The 15,468-nt window shown below is 41.7% G+C and overlaps 1 protein-coding gene across 1 annotated transcript in view; it reads left to right on the plus strand.

Moving 5' to 3' along the window:
• Window positions 1–454: 454 nt before the first annotated feature.
• prex1 (phosphatidylinositol-3,4,5-trisphosphate-dependent Rac exchange factor 1) overlaps window positions 455–15,468 on the plus strand; it is a 73,698-nt gene continuing 58,684 nt past the window's right edge. Inside the window, exon 1 of the mRNA XM_046398227.1 lies at window positions 455–1,626. Coding sequence (XP_046254183.1) covers window positions 1,483–1,626 — 144 coding nt within the window. The 5' untranslated portion in view covers window positions 455–1,482. The remainder of the gene's footprint in view (window positions 1,627–15,468) is intronic.

Consider the following 15,468-nt stretch of genomic DNA (forward strand, 5'->3'; position numbering starts at 1 on the left):
TGAATGATGAATGACAATATGATTTCGTATTCATGACAGTTATCTAAAAAAGTGACTGGAAAAGACAATCGTCCAATAGTAGCCGACACCGGGAGCGTGTTAAGCACGAGACTCACATGAGCCCGTGTGTTACGTGGGCACACCGGTGACATATCAGGCCAAAGTCAAGAAAGAAAAGGGGTTTGTTAATTGTTGTTAATGGGTTGTTCAACAGACTACCTGTGGTCATTCTGCAACCTAACCAAGTTGCATTTGTAGCTGAATCCACTAGAGGACGCCTTCTTCTTAGATTTATTAGCTAGCTACAGGTGGGTTACCGTTGAGACAGCTACGAGCCTGAAGATTAAGCTAACTTACACAATACACTCAATTATTTGACAGCGTTTTAAGTTCCAACCCTAAGTTAAAAGCCTTTTTTTTTTTTTTTTCTTAGAAAGCTTTAGGTATTTTTTTTTCCCCACATGGAAGTCTTATCTGACTTTTATCTCTGTCTTAAATTGCTAGCATGTAACGTAGCACTTGACTACAGGAGAAGAATACTGTATGAACTGCCGTTCAAACAGGCAGTCCTGCCGCTGTTCATTCTTTTAGCTGCCATTTTGTTTGCTCTTTATATGCTTTTGTTTTAACTCAATACTTTAATTTTTTATATTTAGCAGCAAATGATTGCCAAGAGCTAAGAAAAGGTATAACAACTTACAAGGTAGATTGTATTAGTGCTATTGAGAAAACATTTGGGAAATGTACAGTTAACTCTGTAAGGTATGTTATTTAATTTCCATCGTATCTCTACTCAGCCTGACACGCCGTGCCCTTAACATAAATGAACCTGTATTCCTCTGAAAATTCAAGAAGGCAGGAGATCTAGTGACCACAGCTCTCCATTTTAGACTTCATGATGTGCTACACAGCACTTGTTTTTGCTTTATATTGCAAATTGCAATAAATTCTTATGTTGTTATAGGTATTCCTTGGTAAACAGGTTTAATTAGTTCAGTGCAGCTGCAGTAGTTTGTAGCTCTCTTACTGCATTGCTTGTTTCCCTTGGAGCCACTTTAATACTCGGACAGTGATTAATGTTAGCTGTAGTGTTGACCATGGCTTCGAGTACAGATGTGTCTGTCAGCGTGCTGCTTGTTTGTACGCTCGCTGCTCAGGGCAGCAGTGAGCTGTGGCCCTTGTGTGTCTGTCTACCATTGGGTCCCTCCTCCTCTCTGTCGTCTCTTCAGTCTGTAGCGATCTGCTGTTGCCTTGCCCTCTCTCAGCTGGTGTTGCGACCACACAGCCAGGCTCTCCGCTTGTTGTTTGGTACTTTAAGTGAACTTTATCTCCAGTGTGGTGCGTCGCGCATCACTGCTCGTGAGGGTTTTTTGGAAAACCTGCTGCAGCAAAATGGACTGAAGCAACAACTCAACAAAGTGTGGATACTTCGGAAGAGTATTTCTGTAAAGAGCAGCCTTTCTGAGGGTTGAATTACCAACCATGGAAGAGGACGACGGGCATCCGGAGAACGGTATCCACGCCGCCAAGGACTCGGACCGACAGCAGCGACTCAGGCTTTGTGTTTTGAATGAGATACTGAACACCGAGAGGGATTATGTTCGGACCCTGCTTTTTCTTCAATCGGTAAGTTTGACATTGCCTCACACGCTGCTTATGTTCACGCTTCGTTCTCTCATGCACGGACAGAGCGTGACGCCAAACTCCAGTCACAAATCGTTCAATTCAAGGTTGTCTTTTACTCTAGCGAGCACTTACGTTCCCTATGTTGTATTAGACAACTGGTGACACTTTATAAAGTGACAGACCACGCTTTTATATTCGGCGTCGATGCCGTATGTTGAGTGGCACACGTTGCAAGAAAAAAAAACTTTAATATTTCCCTTAGCCTACTGTAGCTGACCTGCTGGGTATAAAGACAAAGAATAAGAAATTCGTATTGGGTTTGGCATGACACATGAGGGTAGCTTCTCAACAGTATCTTAACTTTCTAATCCCACGTCGTTATGTATAAACACGCTGTGGTTTGTAGCTTTTGGTTGCTGCACGATGGAGCTTTCTTCACACAGACTTGGACTGACAGCTTTCGTCTGAGAGGACAGTCTGATGGAAATGTTAGAAGCCCGCTCTCACCTGTGTCAGTGAAAACATTCAAGTAATGTGAGAAACATATTCCTTGCTCGATTTTACGATTTAGACATGGGATTTTCTACGAGCATACATGCTGGGGGCATCATTCACACCTCTCCATTGTGTGTTAAAGCTCGGGTTCAAAACAATAGATATTCATGAGCATTCAACACCGCCACGCCTCCTTTTTTCAACACACAGATAAGAAACCATTTCAGCACAGCCGCTTATTCGCTCATTGTACATCAGCTGCCTTTGATAAATGAACGTCTTGGTAATTTTACATGCTCCGTTCAGCCAGCAACACAGTGCCTGTATAGATGACTCCCACCTGCAGGAGACTATTTAATTTGTCACTTATCCTTGTCATTTTTTTCCCCGTAGTCATTCAGCTCCCCTCATTATTGCCTTGTCATCTATGGTACTTGCACTGTGCAGGTGGTTTCTGCCTCCAGCTGAGTCGGTTCTGTGTGTGGGTAACACCAAATTTGTTACATTTAATGTGACGTCAATAATAAGACTTTATTATTGTGCTTTAGGTCTCGCTGTAGGGAAATCCCCTTTCTTTGCCCCCTCCACAACAAAGTCAGAAGTCAGGGACTGCTAGAAAACATCAGCCTTGATTTGGTAGGGATTTAGGCTATCTTCTTACTTGCTTTGCCACCCTGCTGCTTCAAAGCTTAAGAAAAGGCATCCACTGACCGTTATCATTTTACTTACTTAAAAAAAGACTGTTTCTTATGAACGTGCTAATGGTTTTGTATATTCAGTTTCAACATCTGGCAAACATTTGTCAAACATGGTTCCCTCTTTGTCTTGTGCAGTCACATGTTAGGAACTTCCTCAAAGTTCTTGAAATAATTCTCTTCATCCGTACAGACGCTTCACAGTAGCTTAGTATTGCAATGATACTAAATCATTTTGCAGTCGGTGATGCACAACACAAAGATAATGCTGAAGCCTGTATTAGACTGGCAAGTGTATTTATATTCGAAGCATGTTTTTTGGGGGCCGGCTACTGTGGTGCCATTTCCTTTCTCAGTTAGACAAGAAACAAGAGGCAGCCAAAGCTTATCTTCTGTTACAAGACAGACCGGGCATCAGAGGGACCATTTGACCTCCTCCCCCAAACCCAGTTCCGGCACAGTGATTAAGACAAAGCCCCAATTATTTATCAGAGAAGTTCCCCCACCCACGTGACTCTCTGAAATCTGTCAGTGCTAGTGCTCTCCACCATGTTCTTCTCCATCAATTGACATGTCTTGATTTAAGCCATACGGTGTGTAGCCAGAGGGCAGTGATATGGTCAAGCTTGAAAGAGATTCTCTTATTGCCTGTGTCTTTGCATAGAATCCTTTTTACACAGTCACTGCTGCAGTCTTAATGGAGTGTTTAGTTAATTTAGTTCACATTTTACTTTTAATGGTAAGTTTATGTGATCTTTGTTGGGATTCATGACGCACTGTGGATAGTATATTATCCTGTTTTAACTCTAATAACAATAAATGCTGCTTTCTGGTAAATCTACTCAAAACAATGACTCATCCATTTTAGTATAAGAAAGATTCTGGCAAAGCATGTTAATGTATCCTATATGTATGAGGTTGAGTGTGCAAGTGATACCAAATTCCAAACTCCACTGAATCTCCATATGGAGGTTGTTGTGACACTGGGGTGATTAGTCTAGGTAGCTAAATGAGTACATGGACATTCAAAACAAAGAGAGAAAAGAAGCACCCGTCTCCATCACCGTCGCCAATCCCGCGCAAATCCCTCCCAAGCTCTCTGTCCAGGATCCAGCCGAGCCTGCTCCCCTTTCCTCAGTGGGAGCCGAGGTGTTGTCACCATGCAGCTCACTGTGGTGTTGATAAGGGAAGTCTGGCTGTGGGAGATCAGAACATATGGTTTCAGTAAAGATATAGACTGGTTCAGGCTTGGGGGTTTGGGGATGCCTCAGTCTGAAGAGGCTAAAGCGGTGATGAAAAAGAAAAGCAAGCGGTTACAGAATTAGAGTCAAATTGTTATTTGTTATACAGTTATTTTTGTTTCTTTTGTGGTTTTAAGCGATGTTTTTCACATTTTTGACTGTCTGCATTTTCTCAGCTGCCTTAATCCAGTTAGATATCTCCTACATTTCACAGAGTGCCATTTGAGAGCTCACTGAGAATGTTTAAATGCATCTTCTCTGTGGTCTACATGTACACGAGATGAGAATAGGGGTAATGCAAAGGCTAGACAGTGTGAAGGGTTTTCTCCAGTCGAGAAAAGTGAATCACACCAACAGTATGACTGAAAACTCAGCATGGATTGTAGCTGCAATGGTTTCTAGTCTCCTGATGCCACTGTACATTACCATAGCCATTTCAGTATTTTGATTTGTTTTTTTTTTATGTGGGGCCCCTCGGCTTATTCCATATCTATAGCCACATGACTGCTTTGTTTTCCTCAGTGTCACTGAGGTTTCCTCCCATGTCCATAGTAGAAATTGAACAGCAGCTGATTGAGTGGCAGCTCACTGTTGACAGCCTAGAATCACTCTCTACTGCCTTATCACTTGATTTATTTTTCTCCTCCCTTTGTGCTCTTCTACCTCCTCCTGGATCTTTAGCTCAGTGCAGCATCTCTTCTCAGTCGCAATGATTGCAATGACACACAAAAGAGATGGTTATCCAGCTTTGGCATGTCAGTCATTCCGCATGTCACTCATCCCCTGGCAATTTCCAGCGCCAACAAGCTCATTCAGTGTGCTGTAGTGAAGCATGTTGGGATGGTGGGAGGAGAATAGGTGAGAAAGGGGGTTGCGGGTGTGAAAAGAGGGATTAGAGGAATCATTTTGCTCAATGTTATCGTTGCAAATCTCTAATCTACCTCTTCAATGTAGAATGGAAGCGCTGTCATTTAACTGAGCTGATTCCTTTTCAATTCCAAGTATATGGTGATAACTGCTGTCTTCAAGCTTTTGTTGCAACAGATTCTCTTGTTTTTGCTCGAGCTGATCGTTTCTTAGCACCATAGATTAGTGGGGATTTTCTCCAGGGCAGCGCTTTGTTGATTTAATCCAGGCAACTGGATTTTCCCAGTTGTGATCCACCAAAATCTATGACAGGAATACGGTCAGTGGTGTCATACCCAGTAGACCTGAGGGATTTTCCTTCAAAACCATAAAAAAACTGCTGCCTTTTTTTTTTTTACCACACTGCACTACCATTTAGTGAATCCTGCCCAGTCAAGACAACAGTGGAATCATGTGGCCAGTCAGTCAGATTTTGACCTTCCTTCGTGATTCTGAGAAAAGAGAGACAGAGTTGGGTGACCAGGAAGGTCTCATCAGGGTTGCGGGATAATAGGAAACATCTGGAAATCCTGGCCTCTCTGACCCTTTCTTCGGCCCACACACTAGTGAGATCACACATGTCTAATAGTGATGTGTTTTTGTGTGGATAAACGATTTTGTATTCTGATGTGTTACTGCAGATACACTACATCACTGCAGTTTTTTTTCACACCTTTTTCTTTTTTTTTAATCATTGCAGACTTTTCTATACGTCCACCTGTAGTTGCGGTGGCAAAGCTTGCTGAGCAAACAGGATGACACATGTACATGCATACAAACACATTCTCCAACTGGTGCCTAGGACAAGTGACAGGAAGCCAGCCTTAAACTTCCTCTCCAAACTGTCTACCTCTTTCTTTTTTTTATTCTTCGTCCGCTCCACCTCTCCAACTCCCCCACCCCCTTGGTGGGAAAGACCAGCATGAAGTTTCTCTGGGCTGGGCGGGTATAAATAGCTTAAGAATCTAACTCTCATCTTGGCCACAATGCCAGTGGTTTCAGTTCACTGCAACCTCAGCCCCGCTGAAGTCATACAACACAGGCACACATCACATATATAGCAGGAGTGAAGTGGGAGAGCAGCTCGAGGAGGCCTAACAGCAGGTAGAACAGTTACTGTGGCAGACTGTTAGGGTTTTGTGTGAGGGCTTTATTATTACTGGGCTTTAAACTCTCTGCAACTTAATAACACTTGAGGGATGGGATAGATTCTAATCAGGTAGCTTGTAACCCACAGATTAATCATACCTTCAAATACTGGAAAAGGTGGTATTCAGCTGAGGCACGTGCTGATGTTTGACTGAAACAGAACATTAAAACATTTGGTTTACTAGTGTTAAAAATGACTTGCCTCTGTGCCAGTTGAGAGACATGTTTGCACACCAAGACCAACTACCATCACCCGAGTTCAAAGCCTGAGCTTTCTTCTGTTACAATTTGAAGTTGCCACTGTGCACCTTTCATCTCACTCAGGACAATTGGTACCTTGCAGTACAGCTACAGTGCCAGACTAACTCATTACAATGTTTCATAAATGTGGGTAAAAGCCAGTTTCTGACTTAATCTCAGTGCTTGAGTCATGCGTGTTGATAAGCCATTTCTCTGAAGCATAAGACTGCAGCAGGAATTTTAAGAATTCAAGTTAACAAGTCTAAACCACTGTAACACCCAGAGGCATGATGTCAACCCCCCCCCCCCCACACACACACACAAGAGGTGTTTGCAGATTCTTATTATCTGTAAAATTAGCACAGGAGAAAAGTCATATTACAAGATCGGTAAAGAATTACGTCTTGTGAACCTTTCCATTTCCTTACAATAGGCACTGAAATAATTCAGTGATTCTCTTTGACTACCTTTCTATTATTGGTTATGCAGTTAAAGAAGTGAATCTGTTCAGGAGTGTGTGCTGTGAAATCTGAGGTGTGCGGAGGAAAGAAAGCCATGAACCAGAAGTCATTAGTATTGTATCAGTATACTGATTTCAGTGTGTAAATTTCAGACTGTGCAACATCAAGAATGCAGGCCAGAGAGACTTTTCAGATGCAATGTTTTGGTTAACAGGGATATTTTTATGACTGGAGCAAAGAGCAAATGAGAGCCACTATCACTGTGCATGTGAAAAGTAACTCTGATGTGCTTTTCAACAGGCTGTTATATGATACAGTGAGTGACCTGGCCTGAATTGTAAAAGCGCAGCAACGTGAGATCTCTAATGTCCCCTTGGAGCTCATGACCTGGACAAACTTGGGACAAGTACTTTCTCAGGAAAATTACTTGGTGCAGCGTGTTTTCTCAAAGTGTGAATGAATGGGACGGATGGATACCTGCAGAATGACTTGGCGTAGACTCTCCCCTGGGAGCTTCCTATTAGGTTTACGAACTGTGGCAGCAGACTTATAATGCTTGTTTGCTTGCTCAAATACAACCAGATGTGTGGCTTCTTTCAGGGTCAGAGGTCGTTTGCCTCATAGAAAAATGCAGAACAACGAAACCATAGCCATACAGCAATCTCACACAAAGCTTCTTAAATGTGGAGAATAGGGCGAATAGGCCGGGTTAGATTACAGGACTGTTGAAGTGTTGGCCAGTCAGAGTGGGTCAGCATAAATGCTTGGTGGCCTCTATGATGTTCAGCCAGGAAGCTGTTCACACGACCCTGTGGGACATTGCTTGTCACGCACGCATCATACTCCTACAGAGGTCTCTCATTGTCTTTCATTTTACAAAAGCTGCTCCATTTAAAGTTATGTTAATGCAATACCTGTATGGACTGATCCAAACAGTTCTTATCAATTTCATGTGAAATTAATTTACTACAACTGGGTGTCCACTTATCCAGAGTGGAGCAAGTGGTCTTTAGAATCTTACTTATGTCCATGGGTGATGCTGATCCACGAATTACTCTTTTTTTCCCAGTTCATTGTCTCTTTCCCCACTTAGTGTCAGCCTAAGATTCCCACTTTTTCTGAAAGACTGATGGTATACATGACAAAACATAACAAAAAATTTTTCTGATGATGACGTGTACAGATTAAAGACGCCAGTAGACCATAGCATGTCTGACAACCTGATCTAGTGGTGGGAAGATGCATGGAGGACAAAACATTGCTAGTTTAATCAGAAGTAAAAAAGAAGAAGAAGAAGAAGAAGAAACGGCGACTGTTCAGCTCACTTGCAGTGGAAGTAGAAATTTGCCGGCGTAACTATTCTAGCAAATTGACAAACTGTGAACTGAGAACATTTAATGAAATCATGAAATCTTGTCATGATTGTCACTTTGTAAAGCATAATCTCTAAGATAAACAATTTCACTTGACCAATTAGTGGAGATCTTTTTGTGTTTATGTTATTTAACACCTGGATTTAAAGAGGCTGCAGACTATGTTGTTATAACTTTACGACAGCTGCTGTCAAATTCCAGTTGCTGAAGGGCTTTTATTTTGGCCTTTGTTCAGTGTGATGACTTTTTTTCTAACTAAGACGACATGATTAAAGGCTTGATTCTTACATGCTTGAACTGCTCCTGGGATGGTTTTTTTCTCATATGCCGAAAGGGAACCTTTTAGGAAATTTTACAACATTTTGATGTGATGAATTGCCACAGTCAGTTTCAGGATATTTGTCTCCAGCTGTGATTTACATGACCCTCTGCGGGACAGATACTATGTTAGTGAATAGGACTGTTGTTGCAATGGGGATTTTACTAGAACTGTTGTCTCTTTTCATCATCTGATTTCATGTGACTCAGTTTCACAAACTGTGATCCACACTCTGCTATCTCTCTATTGTACCTTTCCTTCGCTGAAATGGGTTATTGTGAATCAAAATGATGCCTGAAGTATCACGTTCAGAAGTGGAAACTAACACGAGTGTTTGTCATGTTAGTGGATGTCAAAATGAGAAGTTGAGATAGAATGTAGGTCAGTTGCATCAGTCTTTTCAGAGCTTTAACTAGCTGTCTGTCTGTCCATTAAATACTGTAATCTATCATATTGGTAAATACTGTTTGAGTCAGATTCAGTGGGTGTTCTTGATGCCCACCCCCACCCCCACCCCCTACCCATAATTTTCCAAATGACCATTATTGTGTAGTGCGAGATACTAATTTGGAACTTTTACTCTGTCTGTGCCCATGATACTGTTATGTCTACCCAACTGAATGTCAGGTGGGGCATTCTTAGGTTGTTTTTGCTTAGTTAAGTTACATATTTGAAAGCAAACACATATTTTTGTTCTGAAGCAACACACGTGTACAGGTTTTATGGAAAATGCAGGAAACCCTCAACTGAATGTAGCTTAAATGATCAGCCATGTTACATTTTTTTCTGTATCTGGTCAGTAGCTTCATGGGTCTCTAATGGCTCACTCAACACCATACTCACCAGACTCTGATCCGGTCTGCGACCCTACATCTGTCAGCACCAAAAAAAAAAAAAAAAAAAAAAAAAAATCCCATCCAAATGTCCAGATGGCCCCTGCAGTCTGGTCCATGATGTTATCTACTGATCACCACATGTCATCCCTCAACAGGAGAGCCACTTAGAAAAAGGACTCACTAACAAACCTGTGAGTGTCAGCACTGGCAGAGATGAAATGAAAAATATTAGGCTCCAAATAGGAAGGCTTTACAACACATGAAACATTCGCCCATTCACACAAACATTCATACACAATGTGGTAGAGGCTGATCTGTGAGCTGCTGACCTGCACATCAAGAGTGATACAGCCCACACATAATACATCTAAAGTCACCCTGATATTTCTTTGCCATTCACACATACACTTATACAATTTGGTGTTCACTATCTCTAGCCCACAGACACTTTGACATGCAGCCGAAGCCAATTGCACCACCAAACTCCTGTTTAGTGGACAATCCATTCTACCTCCTGAGCCTTTGTTGAAAAGTAGTCTAAAGTAAAATGATTAACATATCATAGCTCAAGAACTTTGTGTGGGCATATTTACATCAAAAATAAAGTTAATCCATTGGGTCTTGGATGATGAGAGTTGATACTACTATAATACTGTTCCATTGTGCAACCTGAGGAGATATCATAAAGGATAATTATACACAGTAATTAGATGCAGCAAGTGGGAATGTCCAGCTAAATAAGATGGTGAAAATGCTCCTCTACGGTTTTGCATGACCAATAAAGGCAAGGCATGCTCAGAAGATTAAAATGTTTACAGCAGTTAAACCTTTTAAAAGCAGAATTTTGATGGACTGAAAGTTCTTGCTAAGCCAGATACAGCCTGAGAGATTTTTTTTTTTACATGTTTTAAGCATTATTGACCATTTGTATTTCACAAATTCATCATGTATGTCATTATTCAGTGCAACTAAGTTGATGTAGGCTTGATGAGTAGACAGTCTTAAAATGGAAGCCTGTCCAGTACTGTCTGTCTCTCTGGATGAGACACTGTCTCATCCCCCTGTAGTGTTTAGTTTCCGCCCATGTGAGTTACTCAAAGAGCCCTGAAGTTTAAAGTCCCTCAAAGCGGAAGTGAGTGAAAGTGGGAGAAAAAAATTGGACAAGACTCAAAGAAGACTTTGTGTTTTGGTGATTGGCGCTGCCAAAAAGGGTTTCTCTTGGAAGACAGCGAGGGACTGGTTGGAGGGTGAGGGGGAGCTCAGGGAGTTTTTGGAGGGTTGGGGAGAGATGTGAATTACGGTTTCAGAGAGAAAGAAGCCTGCTAAGGTTTGCTGGGGTCCCTCATTGTGGCAACGCCACAGGCCTTTCTCTAGCTCTGCTGCACTCAAGCCACAAAGAGAGGATTTCTTCATTTATTTATTCAATTTCATGCCATGTCGACCCCAAAATGGCCTCATTCCCTCTCCAAAACTGCCCTGTCCCTTTTGTGGTTGGCCAGTCCTCTCTCCAAAAAAGGAGACCCTTAATGGATGCATTGTTTTTCACATGTTGTTGTTTTCTCTTGGATAAGGAGGGGTAGAGAGTTTGAGGCTGGTGACCTGAGAACTGGCATAGAAAAGTCCTGAATCTGAATCTGTGATTCTGTTTAGGGGTTGTTTCAGTAGGTGTGGGAACTGCAGCAAATTGAAAAGAAGCTCTCAGGGCCAGCTGGAAAAACATTGACAAGTGTTACAGCTTGTGCTTGATATACAGGGTCTCTTGTGAGATATCTGAATTGAATGATATGGCCTGGCATTATTACTGAAGCCAAGAATGCCATCAGAAAAAATAATCAAGTTTGACATTTATTAATGCAAATTAATGTGTCCAGGTGGGTGCACTCATTATTTCCTAATTTTTTAATTAAACAACAGGCATTTTTGGCCCTTTCCTCCTTTTTTTCTGTACAAAATATTAGAAACACCTTATGGTACAATGTAATCCATGTACAGCACCACCACAGCTTCTAAAATGTCAGTGAAGGTGCTATGTGATGATGTTCTCCCAGACATTCATCTTCCCATTAATCCGTCTTTAATATGGATAACCTTTACTGAAGGTAAGCATTCAAATTAAAAAGATCCTCCATATGTGACTCTGAGTGACCCCTGAGGCAACATAGTCTGCCAGCAGCGTGACTGACTATGCCTGACTTACACCCATGTTGCAACTTCACACAGTTTAACAATCATGGCATTTTCTCACTTCTGTCTAGTTCTTTCCCTGCTGTTTCACTAATTCTGATTGTGTAGGATTTCTTGTGTTAAGAAATTAGTTGCAATTGTTAAGACTTGACATAAAGACTTAACAGTAGCAAAGATAATAAAATAAAAAGATGTACTCTGTGCTTCTAAAAGATAAAAGATGTACTTCATTCTTCCTGGCTTCTTGTACAGTCAGCTTTATGGTAGCATGTGTATTTTTATGTTTGTAAAGTCAGTGCTAGCCAGCTAAAAGGGTTCTAGACCAAAGACCTTGACTCAAGTGAACAAAGTCATTGCTGGGTCAAGTTACATAGTTGGCTTAGCTGCAGGTAGAAAGCTCTGTTCAGAGGCAGACAAGGCAGACGTGAAGGCAGCAGGCCTCTTACTCACTGTGCAGTGGAGCACACCAGCATATGGTCCCTCTGTATCTTCACACCTTACTGTCTGGCCCCTCTTCGCTCTGATAAACCCCAACATTTAGCAAATCCCCCCTGCCCCCAACCCCACCTTCCCCAACCAGCCTACGTTTGAACCTTTGGCTGTTGGTTATATGAGATGATGCCACACAAGAACAGTTATTTGTGTTGAGCAGTGATCCTGCAGTCTGGGTTGGCAGGTGATGATGGATATTGGCATTTTTTTCCAGCCTAGTACCTTGGTGGTTGGCAGTTGAATGTGTAAATGATGAAGACAGTTTCTTTGCTTTTCTGTCTGTTCCATTCAATCCATATCAGTAAATAGCATGACCTTTGATCCTTTCCTGGTTAGACCATAGTTTCATTACTGTGCGATTGTTGTGCTGGAAATTTAAGTTTAGAGTTAATGTGAATCAAGTGTCCAGAACACAGTGTGATTTATTTGTTTGTTACATGTAGTTTGCTTGCCAGCCACAAAACTGTCTGACCCTACTTAGAACACAGTTGAATTAGCGGCCAGTCAAACATGTCATATACTTCCTCTGCACAAAATTCACACTTCCTGTCCAGAAATGGCATCTGCTGCTTTTGCGTCAAGAGGCACTGCTTCATTCTGCAGACTGTTTGTTTTCCTTCCCCAACTCAGTTGAACCACTGCGAATCTGCTTGAAAAGAAGAAAAAAATTTCTTGTCAATGATTTGAAGTTTAAAAAAAGTGTTGCCTTTTGTTCAGTGTGCCCTGTTTTCACTTCCTGTTTGCATGCCACACACCAACAGAGGAAAGCGTGCATGCTTCTTCTGTTGCAGTTTGGGTTTTTCAAACCTGTCTTAAGCTTTTCTTGCACATATATTGTTGCAGTAAAGTGGACAGTTAGAAAGCTTGTTGGGATCCTATGGCCTTGGTTCAACCTTCATGAGACATTTGAGAGGGAGAGTGATGTCTGCATGAGTCCTTCGGTACTGAGAATAGACTGTGCATCATCCATTCATGGCAAAACTGTATGTGGCCAGTGTCTCTGCTGCATCCAAGGTGTTATTTAGATGCACACAAAATTTCAAAATTCATAGATTTTTTTTTTTTAAGATTAACAATGATACTTGGGTTGTCAATGCTTCTTGCATGATACCTTGCAAGCAACATTTTCGGATGAGGTACATTGCTTGTGTGACCAGGCTCATCAAAGTGCAGACTTTGACCAGACTAGTGGTTTGTGCTGTTCACACCACAGAAGTAAAATGCTGGCAGCCATCAGTCCCAGAACGGTTGGCCGTCACATTTTTTGTGAACCTGAGAGCACTTTTCTGAACTGCACCTGACTTCATCAAGAGGTCAAGCAAACTTGCCGAACTCTTGCCGGTCTTGAAAAACCTCTTGTTGGTTCAAGTGTGAAAACACCCATGTACAACAAATTGTAAATGAGGGTGGAGGAAGGGATGTGGTTTTGTGAAGCTAGTATGTTATACAAAGCAGACAGTCTTGTTTCTGGGAACCTGGGGTCATGTTGGACTGCCCTTTACTGTTTAAATTAGATCAGTCAGCCTTATTAAATATCTTACAGTTTTATTTACTAGTGCGAAAATGTCCAACTTCATACTTAAGGCTACAGCCTCCATCTGTTTGGCTTCTGAGGTAATAATTGGTTTAAACATTTGTAGCTTTAGTCTAGACCATTTACCTGCAAGTAACACACTATGAGGGCCATGCACTTAACAAGAGGAGAACAAGCCAGTAAATTTAGGAGTAAGTGACATTTTGCTAGTACATGCTCACTGCTGTCAGGATTTCATAGTGTGTTTCTGCCTGTACTGCTGTTATGAAGTGTACAAGCTTTTGAGGGTGATGAAATGATTTAGAACAACTATCGAGCCATGTAAGGAACTTGTTGAAAATCCTGACAGTGTTTGCTGTGCTGTGGTGCCTACAGCGCAGATCATTAATGGCCTGACTGCCAAGAAGAGGAGTGCCAGGAAGCAAGCGAATGGTTTGCTTCAATTAGATAAATACATGGACCAGACTGTGAAAATAATAATAAACCCCAGTTCAGATGGTGTTAATTTGACTCTTTGGTGTTTTTAGTCTTAGTCTTTTGACTACTTCCTTTGTGGCGTACTTTCATAGCTTTACCATACCGAAATATTAGCGGTGTAATTCTGCAATAGTGTTGTATTTGGCAGCTATTTTGTGGTCTTTCGAGAAGCTTCATGGTTTTGTTTCTAGTCTCCTGTGGGATTGCATCATGAGCAGTTTCCCCTAACAGCCCATCACCCCTGTGGCAAGAGACCAGGATGTGCAATATCTGTGCTGTGCTCTGTTCGGCAGCTGAGCCCCCTCCATGGAGCCACTATGACTCATTATTATGAGTCCAGGGCGATCAAAAAATGAATTTCGTCCCATCTGACCAACTATTATTAACACATTGATTGATGTCATCACTATTTTTAGGCATTAGAGAGTAACTATGCATCTCATACACACAATGTACTGTGGGCTGCTTAGGGCAGCTTATGCAGCAAACCCTAAAGGCCATATATGTGTGTTTTATTCGCTGTGTTTTATCCTAGGATGTATATCTTTAGGGACAACAATTTGCTTCAGGTAGTGGGCTTTCAAGACATCATCATCCCCTCCTTCATTCTTCTCAAATTCACAGCCAGTGTGTGTTGAGAGCTGTTAAGTGACTGAATCAAATCGGAGACAACAACAGACAGATCAGTCCATCTCCATCCCATGTAGATAATTATTGCTATTCATCACTCAAATATTATTCATCGATATCCGACCCTCCACTTGATGTTATTGCACACCCTCGACTCACTGATGATGGCGTGCTGATGTCAGAAAAGAAGCTGAAAGGTCAGCAGAGATGGAGATATGAAAGTAAACAAGGACCGTCAGCCGCATCCCGCTGCCTCTCAGCATGTTGATTAAGAAGTAATGAACTCAACAGCTGCGTCCAGTGGGTAGAGTTACATTATTTGTCATGACTACTGTGTTTGTATTTCATGATTGATTTTTTTCCAATAACAACTGGCTTAGCTGTGTTCTGTGGAAAGGATGGCTCTGTCTATATTCATCTTATATCTTAATGTCACTGTGTGTGTATTTGTGCTATGCTCCGAGGTATTGTCCTCTCCATGCAAATGATGTTGGCTTGTAATATGCTGAGGGTTTTCTGTCACATTTGCTTTGTGTTATCCAGTCCAGGTGTGTGAAATAGACTTTTTTTCATTCACTCTGCTTAAATGTTGAAGCCAATCTGGATCTCTTAACGAAGGTCATGTGGAATTACACATAGCCTGTCTGTGAGTACTGATGTCCAGAATCTTTCCAAGTTACGGATTTATGATGTGGAGGAAGTGAAAACAAAACAGATTCCAGTCTGTGTAACTAAGTAACTAAGTAGAACTGACTTGAATGTTCTCTTGGCAGAAAGTTACTTTGACTGATGGTCGTTATTGTGAAAGGC

This window comes from Scatophagus argus, chromosome 8 (genome assembly GCF_020382885.2).
Source record: "Scatophagus argus isolate fScaArg1 chromosome 8, fScaArg1.pri, whole genome shotgun sequence".
In the NCBI taxonomy this organism is placed as follows: domain Eukaryota; kingdom Metazoa; phylum Chordata; class Actinopteri; family Scatophagidae; genus Scatophagus; species Scatophagus argus.